The sequence below is a fragment of the Mytilus edulis genome, chromosome 4, assembly GCF_963676685.1.
Source record: "Mytilus edulis chromosome 4, xbMytEdul2.2, whole genome shotgun sequence".
Classification (NCBI taxonomy): domain Eukaryota; kingdom Metazoa; phylum Mollusca; class Bivalvia; order Mytilida; family Mytilidae; genus Mytilus; species Mytilus edulis.
In genome coordinates this window covers 33,355,230-33,372,437 of record NC_092347.1, presented here as the reverse complement: position 1 = coordinate 33,372,437, position 17,208 = coordinate 33,355,230, and the positions used below count along the sequence as shown (strand labels likewise).

The 17,208-nt window shown below is 30.2% G+C and overlaps 1 protein-coding gene across 1 annotated transcript; it reads right to left on the bottom strand.

Moving 5' to 3' along the window:
* Window positions 1–1,897: 1,897 nt before the first annotated feature.
* Window positions 1,898–16,461, bottom strand: LOC139519491 (WD repeat-containing protein 54-like). Its single transcript, XM_071311603.1, has 8 exons — window positions 16,160–16,461; window positions 13,809–13,871; window positions 12,437–12,509; window positions 11,786–11,842; window positions 8,945–9,022; window positions 8,092–8,227; window positions 6,436–6,664; window positions 1,898–2,922 (listed from the first exon to the last, which is right to left on the bottom strand). Exons 1-8 carry the CDS (start codon window positions 16,385–16,387, stop codon window positions 2,791–2,793), a joined length of 996 nt encoding a protein of 331 aa, XP_071167704.1. The 5' UTR covers window positions 16,388–16,461; the 3' UTR covers window positions 1,898–2,790.
* Window positions 16,462–17,208: the final 747 nt, after the last annotated feature.

Genomic DNA, 17,208 nt, shown 5'->3' with positions numbered 1-17,208 from the left:
AATTAACATATAATGATACTGCAATGCAGCAATGTCATAAAAACAAAATAATATGAGATACAGATTACCTTCAAAAGAGGACGATGTATGTGTAAGGAGCTATCTTAAAATAGTATTACTTATTTTACCATGTGTTGCCAAGAGCAAATTAAAGCAAGTGCAGTAACTGATCTACTCCGTCGTTTTGTCCCTTAAAGAACCTTGGTAAAGCACTAGCGTCAAATTTTACATGTCTTCTGTGAAAAGAAATGTTTTATAGTTGGTGTGCAGCTTTTTAATTCTGAGTTGTAGCGTTAAAGAAATTTTTACATTCAGAAATTTATCGACTTATCTAGTTTTAGATCTTGACTTGTGCCTCCTTTAATTTTCTGATATTCAATGTTTCTGTCGGTCCATTAAAGGATAAACAAAAGGCAACAAAAATTGGTAAAACTCATCATTTAAGGGCAACTAACAATAGTGGATTAACTGAGGATTTTGGTTATTTGACTTATTCATAAATCTCGTCCTACTGATAATTTTTTATTTCAAAGTTTCTGGTTTCAAGATATTAGGGGCAAAACCTCTGATAAAGGGTGAAAATCATCATTCAAGGGCCATAATACAGAGTCCACCAACTATTTCGACAATGTTGACTCAATAGTAAACCTGTCTTGTTTTTTCCCATTGACATTGTTCTGGTATAAATTTGGGCATTGGTTATCTCTTTCGAACTGATTCATATTTTTCAGTGAAGAATGCAAGTAAAATTAGTATTTCCAGAATACAAAAAAATAAGACTGTCAGGTTATTAAGTTGATCTACTACAAAATTGTTATAATGATATTGACTTGATATTAAATAGCAATCTAGATTAAAAGATTTAAAAATATTTCATCAGTCATATCTGTTACATAATAACAGTGACTGCTCAATAACAAAAACTAATATGTAAAGGGAGTTAACTGTTATTGTTCTAACTTGACAGCATAAAAAATAAGATATGGTATAATTGTCACTCAGCAAACTGCCACACTGACGAGTCTTTTGTTGATGGAACGTGCGCCTGGCACAAATACAAAATTGCAATTCTGGTACCTATGATGAGTTGATCTCCACCAGAGAGCAAATGATGCATTTGTCTTTTGCTCATTCATTTATCTCTATAAAAAGCTTCTTATACGAGTATAACTGATATCGTTAATATGTATTTTTTTTATGTTTGCCTGCTCTTGTGTTTTTTACTTTACAGTTTTGATAATGGCTGGAATTAGTCCCTCTTTGAAACAAACTACACATTAGGTGGGTCTGGTTTTTATTTTCATAGTTTCAAAGTGTTATATATTTTTTTATTTGTACATATTTTATGATATATAATTAGTGATTCATAGAGGTTTATGCCATGTTCAGCAATATTTTCAAATATCCTTTTCTTACATATGTAACTAAACTAATGACCCACTATGAAAAGTCTTTAGAGTGTTTTCTTTATCATTTTTTTCACCATTTTGTTTTAACAAATCCTGTTACGTAGCTGAATCACCTGTAAGTTCCTCTTCCACACATTATTTCCCCAATTGTTGTTTTATGAAAATTAGAATGGGAACTCAAACAAGAAAGATTATGGTCAAGAATTTGGATAGGTTTATTATCTCCTATTGTTTTCTCTTCAGGTAATTGACATTTCTACATAAGGGGGTTATGTTTCCTTAATATAGGGTATATATTTTGCTCATTTTTGAAGGCTGTAATGTGACTTTTCATTGTTTCATCTTTTATTCTATAATAAATTCTCTCACTGGAAAACATACCATATCTCTATTCTTTAATGAGGGTCAAAATGAGCTAGAAAAAGTCACTATTCAGTGCCCATTATAAATAGCTGGTGTAGGTGAGGTGAAAAAAGGAAGAAAAAAGCTCTGAATAAAAATATTTATTCACTATCCACAAAAGCATACATAAATAAGTGGACGGAAATTCTTACTTACAAAAGGTAAAACAATGTAATAAAATATTCCATATTTTCACAACTTTTCTGATATAAATAAATGATTCAAAATTAACTTTACCCTGACCTATATTCATATAGTATGAGATCTGTTTTCCTCATGATTTTGAAATATAAAAATAAAGTATTTTTTCAATGAATAAATTAACTGCTCTTTCAAATTTTCCTTATAAATATAACACATTTTATATAAAGTAAGATAAACATATGACAAACATGTCATATCTTAAACAGCTGCAGATAACAATAAATCTACCACGTACATCAATAACAATAGTTCTATAGATATATATCCTTAAAGCAAACATCACTGACCTAAAATTATTAATATTTCATTTCAAGTTTTTACTGTAAACCAACTTATTTTTGCAGATACTTTATATTTTGCATTCAAAAGTCCTTTCATGCCCATTTTGCATCAATTAAGTTTCAAGGTTTTCAAATTTACTTAGTGTAGTTAAACAAGGAAATATCCAAAAAATGCACAATTTATTTTATTTGGTTTTTTTTTTCTACTCGTGAAAATAAATCTCTCTCAAAATTAATTGGTTTACAGTTTGTCATTTTGTCTTTGACAAAAAAATCATACTTAATCTCAAAGAACATTACAGTTTTACATTCATTACCATTGCACATCAATTGAACAAAAAAGGATCTAAAATTGTTTCCCACACAAACAGATCTTCATAATTTTTACAGAAAATCATTTTTCATTTTATATGAAATATCTGATTGGTCACCTTGTTAAAACATTATTTTTTTCCGTGTAAAATATTCTAATCTTCTGTCAATGTCTAAATTTTTTAGTTTTGTACAAAAAATGTAATGTCTGAGTTGTCATATCCTGTCACACAGAAGCCACGCCCACCTTTCTGTATAAACTGTCCTCCCACTAACTGTAAATCTGTTACAGACTCACTATATTTATATTCAATCTGAAATTGTTAAAAAAACAAAGCTAACATGGAACAAATAACAAATGTTTTAAATATCATAATTTATTTTACATCATATTAAAGTACTTCAAAAGAAATTATTGTGAGCATTTATTATTGAAATTATGGATGTATAGATTTAAATGCAGGAATAATTATTACCATTTCTAAAAAATATGCAGATATCTGTATGGATGGTATCAGTAATAAGAGAAGGAAGATGAAGAAGCCTTGGTGGAATGACAACCTTACAGTACTATGGAATGAAGTGTGTGCAGCTGAACGTATTTGGCGTAAAAATCCTAACCGTAACGAAAGGAAAAGTGCACGTCATGTATTTGTGAAGACACGTAAAACTTTTGACAAAAACTGCCAACAAGCGAAAAGACAATACTGGTATCATAGCCAAGAAGAACTTTGTGCCGTCCAAAATGGTAACCCCCGGGAGTTCTGGAAGAAAATAGGAAGAATTGGTGTTGGGAATGAAAGACAGAAGAACATTCCTATGGAAGTGTTACATGATGACGGTTCAATTTGTACTGATACTGATGTAGTTCTAAATAAATGGAAAATTTCTTTTGATAATTTATTGAATTGTAAAGATAAAGATAACTTGCCGAATGAAAGTATAACAAATAATATTTCAGATGATTTTTTAGATTGTGAAATTACTATTGATGAAGTTTTAAATGTATTGATTAAAGCAAAAAATGGCAAAGCGCCAGGTATTGATTTGATACCTATAGAATTATATAGAAATGATATACTTTTATATGTTTTACATAATTTATTTAATAAGTGTTTTAAATTTGGTAAAATCCCATCCATGTGGAGTAAAGGGATAATAACACCTATACCTAAGTGTTCTACAGCAGACACTAGGGATCCTTTGTCATATCGGGGCATTACATTGGCACCATGTAGTTATAAATTATTTTGTAGCATTTTAAATAATAGACTAGTATCTTGGTTAGAAACTAAAAATATTTTACACGATGAGCAAAACGGCTTTCATGGTGGTAGAAGTACTATTGATCATTTGAGTACGCTAACATCGATTATTGAAACCAGAAAATTACGAAAATTATCTACGTTTGCAGTGTTTGTAGATTTTAAAAAGGCATATGACACGGTTAATAGAAATTTATTGTTTAACGATCTTAATGATCTTGGTATAAGTAAACATTTTTTGTGTGTTATTAAAGCTATTTATTCTCAAGTTGAATGTGCTATTAAATTAAATGGGCATATGACTGAATGGTTTAGTGTAAATTCAGGCCTAAAACAAGGCTGTGTTTTGTCGCCAATTTTATTCAATATTTTTATAAACAGCTTAGTTACAAATATTAAAGCATTAGATATTGGTATTGATATTGATGGTGAAAAAGTTGGCATTTTGTTATATGCAGACGACATTGTATTGATTGCAGAGAATGAAAGCGATTTGCAATTACTCTTAGATGTTTTAAAGATATGGTGTAAAAATAAGTCATTAAATGTTAATCATGAGAAAACTAAAATTGTACATTTTAGAAATCCTTCAGTACAGCAGACAACAACATTGTTTTTATTCAATGATAAGCAGATATGTATTGTACAAAGCTATCAATATCTGGGTTTACTATTAACTGAATTTTTAAATTATGATGTAATGGCTAAAGCTGTAGCCAAATCAGCGAACAGGGCATTAAGTTTGATTATTGTAAAGAGTAAGGCCCATGGAGGTTTCCAGTACAGTACATTTACTAAATTATTTGATAGCCTGGTCTGGCCAGTAATAAGTTATGGTGCAGCCATTTGGGGCACCAGAGATTTTTCATGTATAAATGCTGTCCAGAACAGAGCTATCAGGTCTTTTATGGGTGTGGGTAAATATACCCCAAACGATGCAATTCAAGGGGATATGGGCTGGAGACCTCCAAGTGTTAAGCAGTGGACTTGTGTGTTTCGACACTGGGCTAGGTGTAAGATAATGTGCACAGATAGATTAAATTATAGAATATTTAAATGGTGTTATAGAAATGCTCTTAAAAAGATAAGAAATTGGTGTTTTAGGATTATGTCTAAGTTTAAAGAATGTAATTTAGATTTGTATACTGATTTAAATAATGTACTGTGTAAACAAAGTATTATGCAGATAGAAGAATTTTTACTTGATAAGTATATAGAAAACTGGCAAAATAGAATATTAACACAAGATGTTGGTAAAAAATTGCGGACTTATAAATTGTTTAAAGACAGTTATGGAAGTGAATTATATTTATCAAAAAAATTATCTTATAGATATAGAAGTGCTTTTGCTAAATTTAGATGCGGAGTAGCTCCGTTGAGAATTGAAACAGGGCGGTATGAAAATAAAAATGTAGACGAAAGAGTGTGTTTTATGTGTAATGATAACATAGAAGACGAAAAACATGTAATACTATCATGTCCTTTATATGCAGATTTGCGCTTTTGTTTATATAGCGAAGCTATGAAATATAATGTAGATTTTAATGATTTGTCTGATGATGATAAATTTGTTTATTTATTTAAAAACATTAATTGTTATGATATGGTTGCCAAAACCTGCTTTGATATTTTAAGTAGAAGAAATACCTTTTTATATTCTTAAAATGAAATTATTTTAATAATCGTATGTATTTTAACTAGTTTTATATAGAAATTGTTTTATAGTCTCTCATAATTCTTAATAGAATGGTACTTGTAATTTATATTTGTGTATTGTCTGTTTTATAGTGTGTATATACTCTGTATGTACTGTATATTTATGTATTGCAAGTAGTGAGACTTTAATAAAATATTGAATCTGAATCTGAATCTGAATCTGAATCTGTATCTGATATCAGAATGTGATTTCTTATTACTCTGATTCTCAATCAGTTGCATTTATTGCAATTATAAAAACCTAGCAATATTTTTTGAATTTTATAACAGTAACTAAATGAGACTATCAGATCTATACAACTACAAATGTATACATGTATCACAATGTATAAAAAAAATCTCAGATACAAATATTTACCTCCAATCCTGTTTCTACATGTAACGTTCTGAGAAAAATTTCGTACTTAAAAAGAAGTGATATTTGAGGGGTACTAATTCTCACTATTCTTAGGATACAAAAATTGAGATGAATAAATAGTACTCATAAAAAATATTTCTTTCAACAATAAAAATCAATATATATTATAAAGCAAAGAAAATATCTGCAAATGTTCAAAAATAAAATTAAGATCAAAGTAATATTATCTTCCTTTTGTATTGTCAATTCTATATATATTACAGATTTTATCATCCTCCAAATGAGGGCTTTAGATTGGGTTTTCAGAATTGAAATTAATGGGCCAATACTAAAGAAAAATGAGTAAATAAAAAGAATAGAGAAAGATAGGCAAACACAAAATAAAGACAAGACAACAGAGAACAATGTAGAAAAATTTTAAAGTAAAAAAAAAAAGACCTAATATGCAGACCCTCCAAAATGAGGGAATAAATAAAAGACTATTTTACCTCTGGCAAGGTTCCTTCTTTCAACTGCCATACTTTGGCAAAAGTATCTTCACTAACAGATAATATTCTGCCTGTTTCTGGAGCTACATCTATTGCATTCACCCATCTAGCATGGGCATTGACTGTAGCAGCTAACTTGGCTGTCTTTGCACAATAAACTCGTAACTGACCATCACCATATCCTCCAACTATAATATCATTCCATAACACTAGACTACTACATGGTACTCTGAAAATATATATATTATATATACAATTTTTATTTTTTTTTCAATTTAACCATTTCTGAACCCATTGCCAAAAAAAACTTAATGAAGGTGTAGTAACCTATGATTGATTAAGTTAAAAGGTAAAAACCTTAATTTTTTACTACACAGAAAGAGTTTCACCGTTAGCAATTGTTTCTCAAGATGTTTACTGGTTCCAATGGAATAATCTATATATTTTTATATATTTTCATATAAGCCAGTAACTAGCTTTAAATATATTACAATGAGACTAATTAAATTTGAAGATTTTGATTAGAAAAAAGAAATGTTTTATCAATGAAGGTTAAACCATTGAAAAATATGCACTGATACAAGAGTTATCTTTAAACATGTAACAATGTACTGATTAATAAAGTGTAAATCTCAATATGATAAATTGATGTTTCAGCTTAAATATGAAAGATGGTTTCAGCTCTAACAACTAATTGTCTTCTTGTTTTATGCATATTTTCTGCAAAGGACCACAATCTTCTTTTCTAAAAGCTGCTTATGCTCTGATTAGAGTAAAAAATTTCCTTTTGTTGAAAATCAGAAGGTATAGATGGTTGCTCTATAGTAACAAGTACTAGATAAAAAAGAAATCCTCTTTTTTTAACAACAGTTTTTTTTCATAAAATTACATATGTCCAATCTTTTAAATGCTGTTGCTACATTTCTAAATCATTAATTGATTATGCATATGAATTTTTTAACTTATAAATGGAAAATTGCTGATGACAAAAGTGGGTCAAAAGTGACTGCAATTGATTGTTGTGAACAATTCCATTAGGTTCAAAATACCATATCACTAGTTTGGCCATAAGGGAAAGTTACTTCTTCAAACCCATTCCCCAGTAGCATGCAATTCTATTCAATTCATATTTTATCTAAGTCTCATCTCTCAATAATATATGATACAGCATTACATTAAATATCAAAATATATAAATATAAAAAGAGAGCCATTCTGTACAGAATTATAAGAGACTATAACATTAAAAACATGATATAAAGAATTCATCTATTATAAAACATATCGATAAAAACATTATTTACAGTATAAAACATTTCTACGTCTATTTAAAATAAGATTACAGGCTATGGCACAGCTACGAATCATATCATTATCTATAAATAAAAACACTAATTTCCGTTTATCATCAAAAGACATTAAATCACTATTAAAATGTGTTGCTTCATCAAATATTTTTTTTTCTCTAAAATCGTCGTATAAAGGACACGATAAAATAACATGGGTTTCATCTTCTAAAATATTCATACAATTATCACAGACCATCTTTTAAAATTAATTTTTCAAATCTCTCATTTCATATTCTTAGTGGTGCTACACTGAAGATAGGTTGTTCATATTTATGTGAACCATTATATAATTTTACATTAAAACTCACCCCTTCCCAATTACAGACTCTGTCTGTTTCAGTGAACCATTAGCTTGTAATGACCATATAAATATATTGCCTTGTTCATCACTACTGACCAGTTTGTTAGGTCCTGATGTTAGATCACATATTGGATGTTTATGACCTGAAATATAAGTCACAAATTAGTTATACACCAAATGTATGATAAATATTAAAGATAAAATTCTATTCAAAAATTGAAAATGAGTCTCTAGAAATGTTGTCCAACCTATAAATTATCACCAAAAACATAAGTACAATCAGATTATAATTACAAAAATGTTTGGCTGCCTACCAAATATTTGATACACAAAGTTTTAAGAATATAGAACAGAATTTGAAAATATATATTGTTTGCTGGATAAGCTCCCAACTCCGGATGCAGGATTATCTCACTGCATTGAAGACCTATTGGTGGCCTTTGGCTGGTATCTGGTCGGGTTGTTGTTTCCTTGACTTATTCCCCATTTCCATTTTTATGTTATTATGACAAATTATTTTCAGACATATTTTATTTATCAATATCCACAATAACCATGATAACACTTTTAGGTTTTGGAATTGGTCAACAAATTACACCCAGAAGGCACAAAAATTAAATGAATAGGTTACTAAATCTACTGATAAGATTATAAAAATGCATATTAAATGTTAATTTACTTGTACTGACTAATTTTCAAGGTACATAATCTAGGGATATTTGTATGTATAAATTTGAAATAGATCTTCATAAGACATTAAATATTTCTTCTTCTTCAATTTTTTAAATTTGAAAAGCCGAATAATAAAGAATTGCCCTTCCAGAATATTCAAAATGTATTTAATCCCAAGGTTCACTCACCAACTAAACTTTCTTGCAGCAACATATTTGTTCCTTTTGCAGGTACATTAAAAACATGAATTTCTCCAATCTGTGTACCTGTAAATATATTGTACAAATAACTAGAGAGTATACAAGTTGAAATTGCTTCAAATAAATATGAATCTTACTGAAACTATCAACCATGATTTATGTAGTAAATTCTTACAACAAAATCCATAAAAATAGTTGCATCTAAAACCAGGTGCTCAGCAGGGCGCAGCTTTATACGACCGCAGAGGTCGAACCCTGAACAGTTGGGGCAAGTATGGACAAAACATTCAAGTGTGATACAGCTCTGAATTTGGATTGTGATCAAATTTTTGACATTACATGGTTTTTTTTACACAAAACAAATGTCAAGATTTTACAAATCAATTAAAGATTTCTTCTTCAAACTTTTTAAATCTAAAATTAAATAGTTGACACAGCATAGGTTTCTGACACAGAATGAATGTGGTCTAATGAACTTAAAAGGTTTTTTTTGCCTTTGAGCAATTCACTATGCTGTTGAATATTAATAATTAAAATTTTTGCGGCCATATAAAAAATTAAAATTTTTGCGGCCATATAAAAAATAAAAACAGTTCATTTCATTCACCCAACAGATTAAAGATGAACACATTTTCAAATATAAGAAAACTGCTTTGCTGTTTTTATTGTAGATTGTAGATTACCATTTCACTAAAAAGAAACAGAAAAAAATCAGATATTGTAAAGCTATGAATAAATCAAAGTTTTGTATTGGGAAGCCACATACTCATTCCAGTACTGTAAATATATAAAATAAAAGGTGCACAATAGCAGTCAGTACTCGAACCCTGGTAGGGGCCTCAGTGGCCAAGTGGTCTAAGTAGTTCTACTACTGTATTCACTAGCCAGTCAACACTGAGGTTGTGAGTTCAAACCCTGCCATTGCAAGTGCACTCGCAATCTAAATTGACTAGTACTTATATAACTATTGAAGGATAAAAATATAACCTTATTACCAGATTTATTTCACTTGATTGGGCGGGGTTTAAGATACAGTCGAACCTCGTTGTGTCGAAGTCGAAGGGACCAGACGAAAGTATTCAACTCATCCAAGGTTCAACTCATCTGAGGTCGAGTGTGACATCATATATTTGAAATGTATGAAATACCAATATGTGATTTACGTATGAAATACCAATATGTGATTTCTGTAAACTAGATGCATGTTTATTGATCATTATGCTTTTTTCGATATAATAATATATGATTGTGTATTTATGTTCCGTATTAGATTCAACACACAACATTCACAAATAAAATCAATACACAAATATTTACAAAGGTCAGTCACTATAAATTATGGAATCACTCGTGAAAATATTTTCATAACTAATCTTTAAAGAATGTGAACAGTGTTCATAGATTAAAAAGACCGACTCATAATAATTAATAAAATATTTTAATCCTTTTAATTATTGTTCTTATTCTAATGGTTAATTTAATCTCAGCTTGGGTCATTGAAATTTGTTTTGTTTTTATACCAAGTGAAATAGGTTCAGCACATTCAAGTTCCGCTTGGACAATCAACAAAGGTGTTGATTAGCGGTCATCATAAACATGTCATTTTAACTGTTTTACAAACAAGTATGTTTACACAGCTTTAATCACTTATGGAAATGAATAGGTTAAACAAGAATAACTTCCGTTATGAATTTTTTATTTCTTTCGATTTTTTTTAAATTTTGAACTTTGAGACATCGGGGTCAATTTACATCAATTTTACCTCGACTTAAGGTGGCTCGTGGGTACAAAAATTTCAGCAAAAAATTGAACCTTTATTTTTTCATTACAAATTTTATTTAATTCGCTATTAGTTATTACTTTATGATATGGTAAAAAAATCAACCCAAAAAATCGATTCGGATTGGCCCCAGATGACTTTTAAAATGTTTATATCATTGAAAAAGCTCCAAATTATCTCCCTTTGGTGCAAAAATGCCATTTTTTGGCATTAAATTTGAAATATCTTTTTTAACTCATCGGTGACCTATATTTTTCATTATTGTTTTCATATAAGCTGTACATAAACTAAATAATTGAAAATTTAAGCGATTTCTGTAATTAGGTTATTTTTTTATTTCGATATATATCTCTATTTCTCCTATTAGTTCAACAGAAAAAAAGGACATTAACAAAAATGTATGCTTCTTCCGGAGACAGATTGTGAGCTTAAATGAACGGTGAACCCATTTTTTTATTTCATTTTTCTTTTAAGTATATGATAAAGTTCATTCATAAAAAAATATAGCGAAATCCTATATTAGAAAAAAAATTTGATTTATACCCAGGAGCCCCCTTAACGGTAACCGAGAATTCGAATCATCCGAGTTCGACTCTTCAGAGGTTAAAATGCATTGATCAAACAGGAATTATGTCGGGACCGAGAAATTACTTCGACTCATCTGACTTCTCGACACAACTGAGTTCGACACAACGAGGTTCGACTGTATTTGCTTAATTAAGACCAGTTCATCTACAGACAGGAGTTTTGGGATAATCTCATCAATGAAGTGTCCGGGTTATTCGTCCCATATCATACACTCACTTCTTTTGTATATACGTTTAGGGACACTGATAGGTGATTAAAATTCAATAATAATTATAACAGCAATCATCCTTATCACACACATCTTCAAATAGACTGTCGTTATGCAAATTAAAACATAAGCTCCGCCCAATCAGTTGAAATAACATTGGTAATACCAATGTAGGATCAAAACATACATGTAACCTTAATAAAAACACCCTTTATACTCATGATACTATCAGGGGATAAAAAGATAACCTTACCAACACATATACAACTATCTCCAACTCCAGCAATGCCTCTTCCATAATTTGTTTGATCTGAATAATGAAATACATTTATTGAGATCTTGACAATTATATATATATAATTATGTACAATGATAAACAAGTTCTTTAAGATGCTTTTCACTCGTGGTTTTACATGTTACTTTGTATTGAATTGACTTTATATTTGCCGTGTTCTGTAGGGAAGATACAGACACCAATTGTAAATTCTTTGGTATATCCCTACACAAAAATGCAAATTATGTCAAAAGATTATTATGCAACCACAAGACAATTGATTTGACCATTGAATATACATAACTGACAGAATAGGCTAAGGGCCTTATTTGGCATAATTTTTTGTGCCAAATTTAAACTTTTAAATTCAGATTTCTATGTACACTAGAACAATGATGTATAAATTGTATTTCTATTCTAAAGATGTAATGAAACAAAACTAACAACAGGCAAATAAGGTTACATGATGTTAAATAAATTCCATCATATGGTTTTTACAGGAATATTTCATTATATAGCTAAAAGTTCCATAAGCGTACATCATCAGTTCTGCAGAACTACATTGTAAATCACATTATTGAATTGTACTCTCAATATATAAAATCCCTGAAAACTTCTCATTTTACTAACCTTGTGTATCAGAACTGCTAGGATCGCCTAATGCATGCCAATAAATCATGGCAGAGCCATCTGATTCAAACATCTATAAAATTAACAACGGTGTGTCATTTAGGTTGTAACCATTTTATAATGAAATGTGTTTTAAAATATAAATTATACAAAGTATCATAGGTCGAAACAACGATTTGCAACTAATTTCATGATCCAATAATGTGTCAGTCACTAATAATATGCTCAAATAAAAGACAGATAGTAAGTTGCCCATTAACAATGATAATATAGATGCATAGTGCTTTCACTAAGAACTTTGTAGGCTTGTACTTGAGAGTTTCTGGCCATAGGTGATTCCAGTGGTGTGAATTTCTTTTTTGTATCATTGCTTTATCTATATGTAAGTGCACAACTAAAAAAGAGAATAAATCAGAATAATATTAGTTAATACTAATTTCTAAACATTTGCCTCGGATAATATTGTTCTACATTTGATTTTGATTGATTTTCAAACTCACCAAAGGAGTAGGTCCGGTAAGGACTCATTTTGGCCTCAAATTTCAGTTTCATCTGACAAAAGATTTACCACTTTTTAAACACTTAAGTGTCTATTTCACTTGATTCATTTAGTTAATGTGAAAGATTTTAACTGATTTAGTCATTAAAAACGATCCGATTCAAGCTCAAATATGAAAAATCTACCAAATATGCTGAAAAATGTCAATTTACAGATGGTTTTTGTCAAAAATGAAAGTGGCCGCATCCGTGTTCATCCACAACCTTTATATATGTTATGCATTATCATAAAATACAACTTACATTTCAATATTAAGGATGAACACGAATGCGGCCACTTTCGTTTTACACGGAAACCGTCTAAAATTTACCTAAAATGCTAGAATTTTGAAGATTTCAGTAATTTAGCATGACTTAATGGTGCTACAACCCGATATATGTGCATTGTGTGGTCAAAAACAGCCCATATTTATGTAGCAGAAGCATTCAACTGTCCAATAAATAACTAAAAATATACATTTTAACAATTTTGTAAAACTGCTATATTTTGGGGCCAAAAAGGGGTCTTACTGGACCTTCTCCTTTAAAAAGTGTTATTTTAATTTGTTAGTCTGTTTTTTTTTCTTTTGAATTTTTTGTTTACCTTCTTCATATCAGTATTTCATGTATTTCTCTTTTACCTGTTATCTATTGATTACCTTCTCTGTACAGAAATGATATTTTTAGTTGTATGTATATAATGTTTCTTGGCTATAACTATACCATGCAGTTTTATGAAGGAGCTGCTGACTCAAAGAAATATTCCCTGGAATCCCAAAATTTCTTGCAGTCATATACATGAACATTTGTAGATACAAAAACTTCTATAACTTACTTGTATACCCCTTAAAGATGTAAGGACTAGTACTGTTCTGTTTGGTAAACTTATCCATTTTGCCTAAAAATAAAAATACATCAATTACTCAAGATATTCATCTTATACATAACATGTATATGCATATCAAAGAAGTTGTGAAACTATAAAGATTTTCTCCATAAAATTTCAAGATAGTTTTGTTTACAAACTCATACTACATTTCTTATATCTATGTACATGGAAAAACCTTCTGTAACCCCAGAGCCTTTTGGCATCATGATGTTATTTGCCTGATGTTGATACAAATGTATTTGAAATGATTTTCTTATCAATGTAGGGCTTTTTTGTAGGCATACTACATTTTTGGGGTATGAAATTTGAACCCCACGAAAATTAATAATTCTACAGTATATTATTATATAAGATGAACAAATATATACCAAAATGCCTTAGTTTATACATGTATGAATCAAATTTACCTGAAATTTATTTTTTAACTTCCCCCAAAGTTTAATAGCAAATAATTTTTTTCTGTATTAGTGTACAGTCCAGTACAATGTATATCTGCACACCTAAGATATACAGGTTAAACTGATAAAACCAATAATCAGCTAATATTGTGTGAACACAATCATCATGTTCATAACATTCTTTATTACTTAAAATCTTTTGTAAGCATGGTTTCACTATCAAGTTTTTGTGTAAGTATGTCCAAAATTAAGGAAATCACTGTTTTGAGAGTTCTTCAGATGTCTGGCAATTTCAAATTCTTATATGCCTTCTGAAAGACATATACATGTACATTTTTGTGTATGTGTAGTATAATTTGAAACAAACAGACTGCGAAGGACACATAGCAAAATTTATTTCAATCTGATATAAATTTGACGTAAATGAAACAAATTTATCTGATGATGCAATTCTTTTATTATGAAACTGGCTTATTTGGTTAATCATTGGATTGTAGTCATAAAATTCCTATTGAACTTATTAATTTTAACCTTTTCTGTCCCTTTGGAAGACTAAAACAATTACAAGAACAATTCTATTATTGTAACATTGCAGATATGACGAAATCAGGTACAATGTAATGTGCATATCACCTGCTGTGCATGGTGCAGAACAGGGACTCCACTGTATCCCTTTTCCCACATTTTTCAAAATTGAATTCTTTATAAAGCATCAACTCATCATGATCATGTAAATTAACTTAAGATTCAAAATATTTTTGTATTACCCCAATTGCATTCTGTACCCTTGTGATAAAATGAATGCCATTTTGACAGATAACAATTTTGATACACTGGCATCACTCATCACATGGTTTGAATAACAATTATTGATATAATTGGAAATTTAAAAGATAATAGTATAAGTGTCAAGTCCTGTCAATAATCTGTTTCTAATACACCTTACATTCTTATCGCTATTTGCCCGCCATTACCATGATTACTGGACATCACAAGAGTTTTGGTAAATTTGACCTTTATAATACAAAACATCTGACGCCACAATGGAAAAGTGATTGTTGTATTACTTCAATAGTTCAAGCAGGGCAGATTCACTGGTCAACCAAAATAGATTATCAAATTTAATAGCGATTAGGTGTATTGAAACCATAATTTGGTTGAATATAATAGACCACTTTTGAGTTCATCTGTCACTTGAAAAATTCGTCAATTAAATATTATGATACAATGTATGCGTGCCGTTTTGAAGTCATTTACCAGATAGAGGGGATCGCCTGTATCCCTGCACTATTAACATTCATCTAGTGTCTTAGTGATCTTCAAAGTACAGGATAAACTAGAAATAATATTTGTTTTGTAAGTTCTTTATCACAATTTCCTAATGAAAGTAGTTATCAAAGGTACCAGGATTATAAGCAGTGCTGATTGTCAAATATGAAAATTTAGTTTGCCGAATAATTTGTGCAAAATAGCATTATAGTTTTTCTACCAGTTGCTCAACATTGGAATGGAAGTGACAATGCCCCTAAACGCACAGATGATGGTATCTAAAACCAGAGTTTTTGACAGTTTTTGACCAAAATGCACCGAACTCAAATGTTGTCTATACACCTTATCTCTAATACCGCCTGACCCGGCCGCTTGAACTTTTGACGAATACAACAATCACTTTTCCATTGTGGCGTCAGATATTTTGTTTTATGACGTCAAAATTTTACGGGAACCTGTGTGATTTTCAGTAATGGCGGACAAATAGCGATAAGGTGTATTGGCATTGCCTATTGGTCACACTTTAAACATTACATGTTAAAACATGGCATAAATAACTTGCCCAGCCCCACATACTGTACATATATAGAATTTATTATTCTGAATATGAAAAAATTAGTAGGTTCATGCCTGTATAACCATAGGTGTGTTTTGTTGAACGGCTGATGGTTCTTTGCAAACTACTTGACGATTGGTGACGGTAGAGCCATCAAGTGATGAGGAAATTACATTAACTACAGATTTGTGTACGACAGCATAACTCATAGACCCCTTTTCTGGACTTATGAACACTGTAAGATTGTTAGTTAAAGAAGAAGCACTGCTTTTTAAAGGTAATGGTTTTTCTTTTCGATACATTTTTAATCCTGAAGATCTTCCGGTTGCTCAGTACGCTGCGCTTGCGCAATAAATCATTAATAGAAATTAAATTCAGAATAATGTCGGACTTTTTCCGTGAATAAAACTCGGAGCGTCTTTTTATCAGGTTTTTTTTTAATTAAAAGAAGCCATATCTTTATTTAAATTACTTTGACAAGGAATTGCATATTCAAATATCATAATTTCCGTAAATATATACAAGTTCTTGAATTTAGGAATAACTTCCAATATATGTATGTCTCTCATCATTGCCAAATAAATCAAGTTGGGAAAATGGAATTATTATTTTACACAGGGACAGTCTATACTAACTGGTTTACTGACTTAGTATAGACTGTCCCTGATTTACTTAAATTATGTAACGCCCTTTCTAGTTAGGAACAAATGAAAACAACAGTTTATAAATGTTATGCGTCCAATGCGCTTTCATGCCAAGAAGTCCTAGCTAAAAATTCCGGTAGACCTCATACGGCACCCATTAATATTTAAAGATTTGATTTTATTCAACAAATTAATTTATGACCTTTATGTACGTGTCGCTTAGAACACGGCTATATACCAAATGGTCAATATTAAATCATCCATGTAATTTGCTCTATGGGATATTTGCAGAATTTTAACGGAGGCAATTTCTTGGCATGTCTAAATTTACCTCACATGGGCGCAGGACATTTTAGCGATATTTTTTAAACTACATGGGGACATTTTAGCACCGACATTAGAGTCCAATTTAGCGCGAGATTAATCCGTTCACCTGTATTTTCGATAGCCCATTTTAGCGAAAACTTACCTGGTTGAAT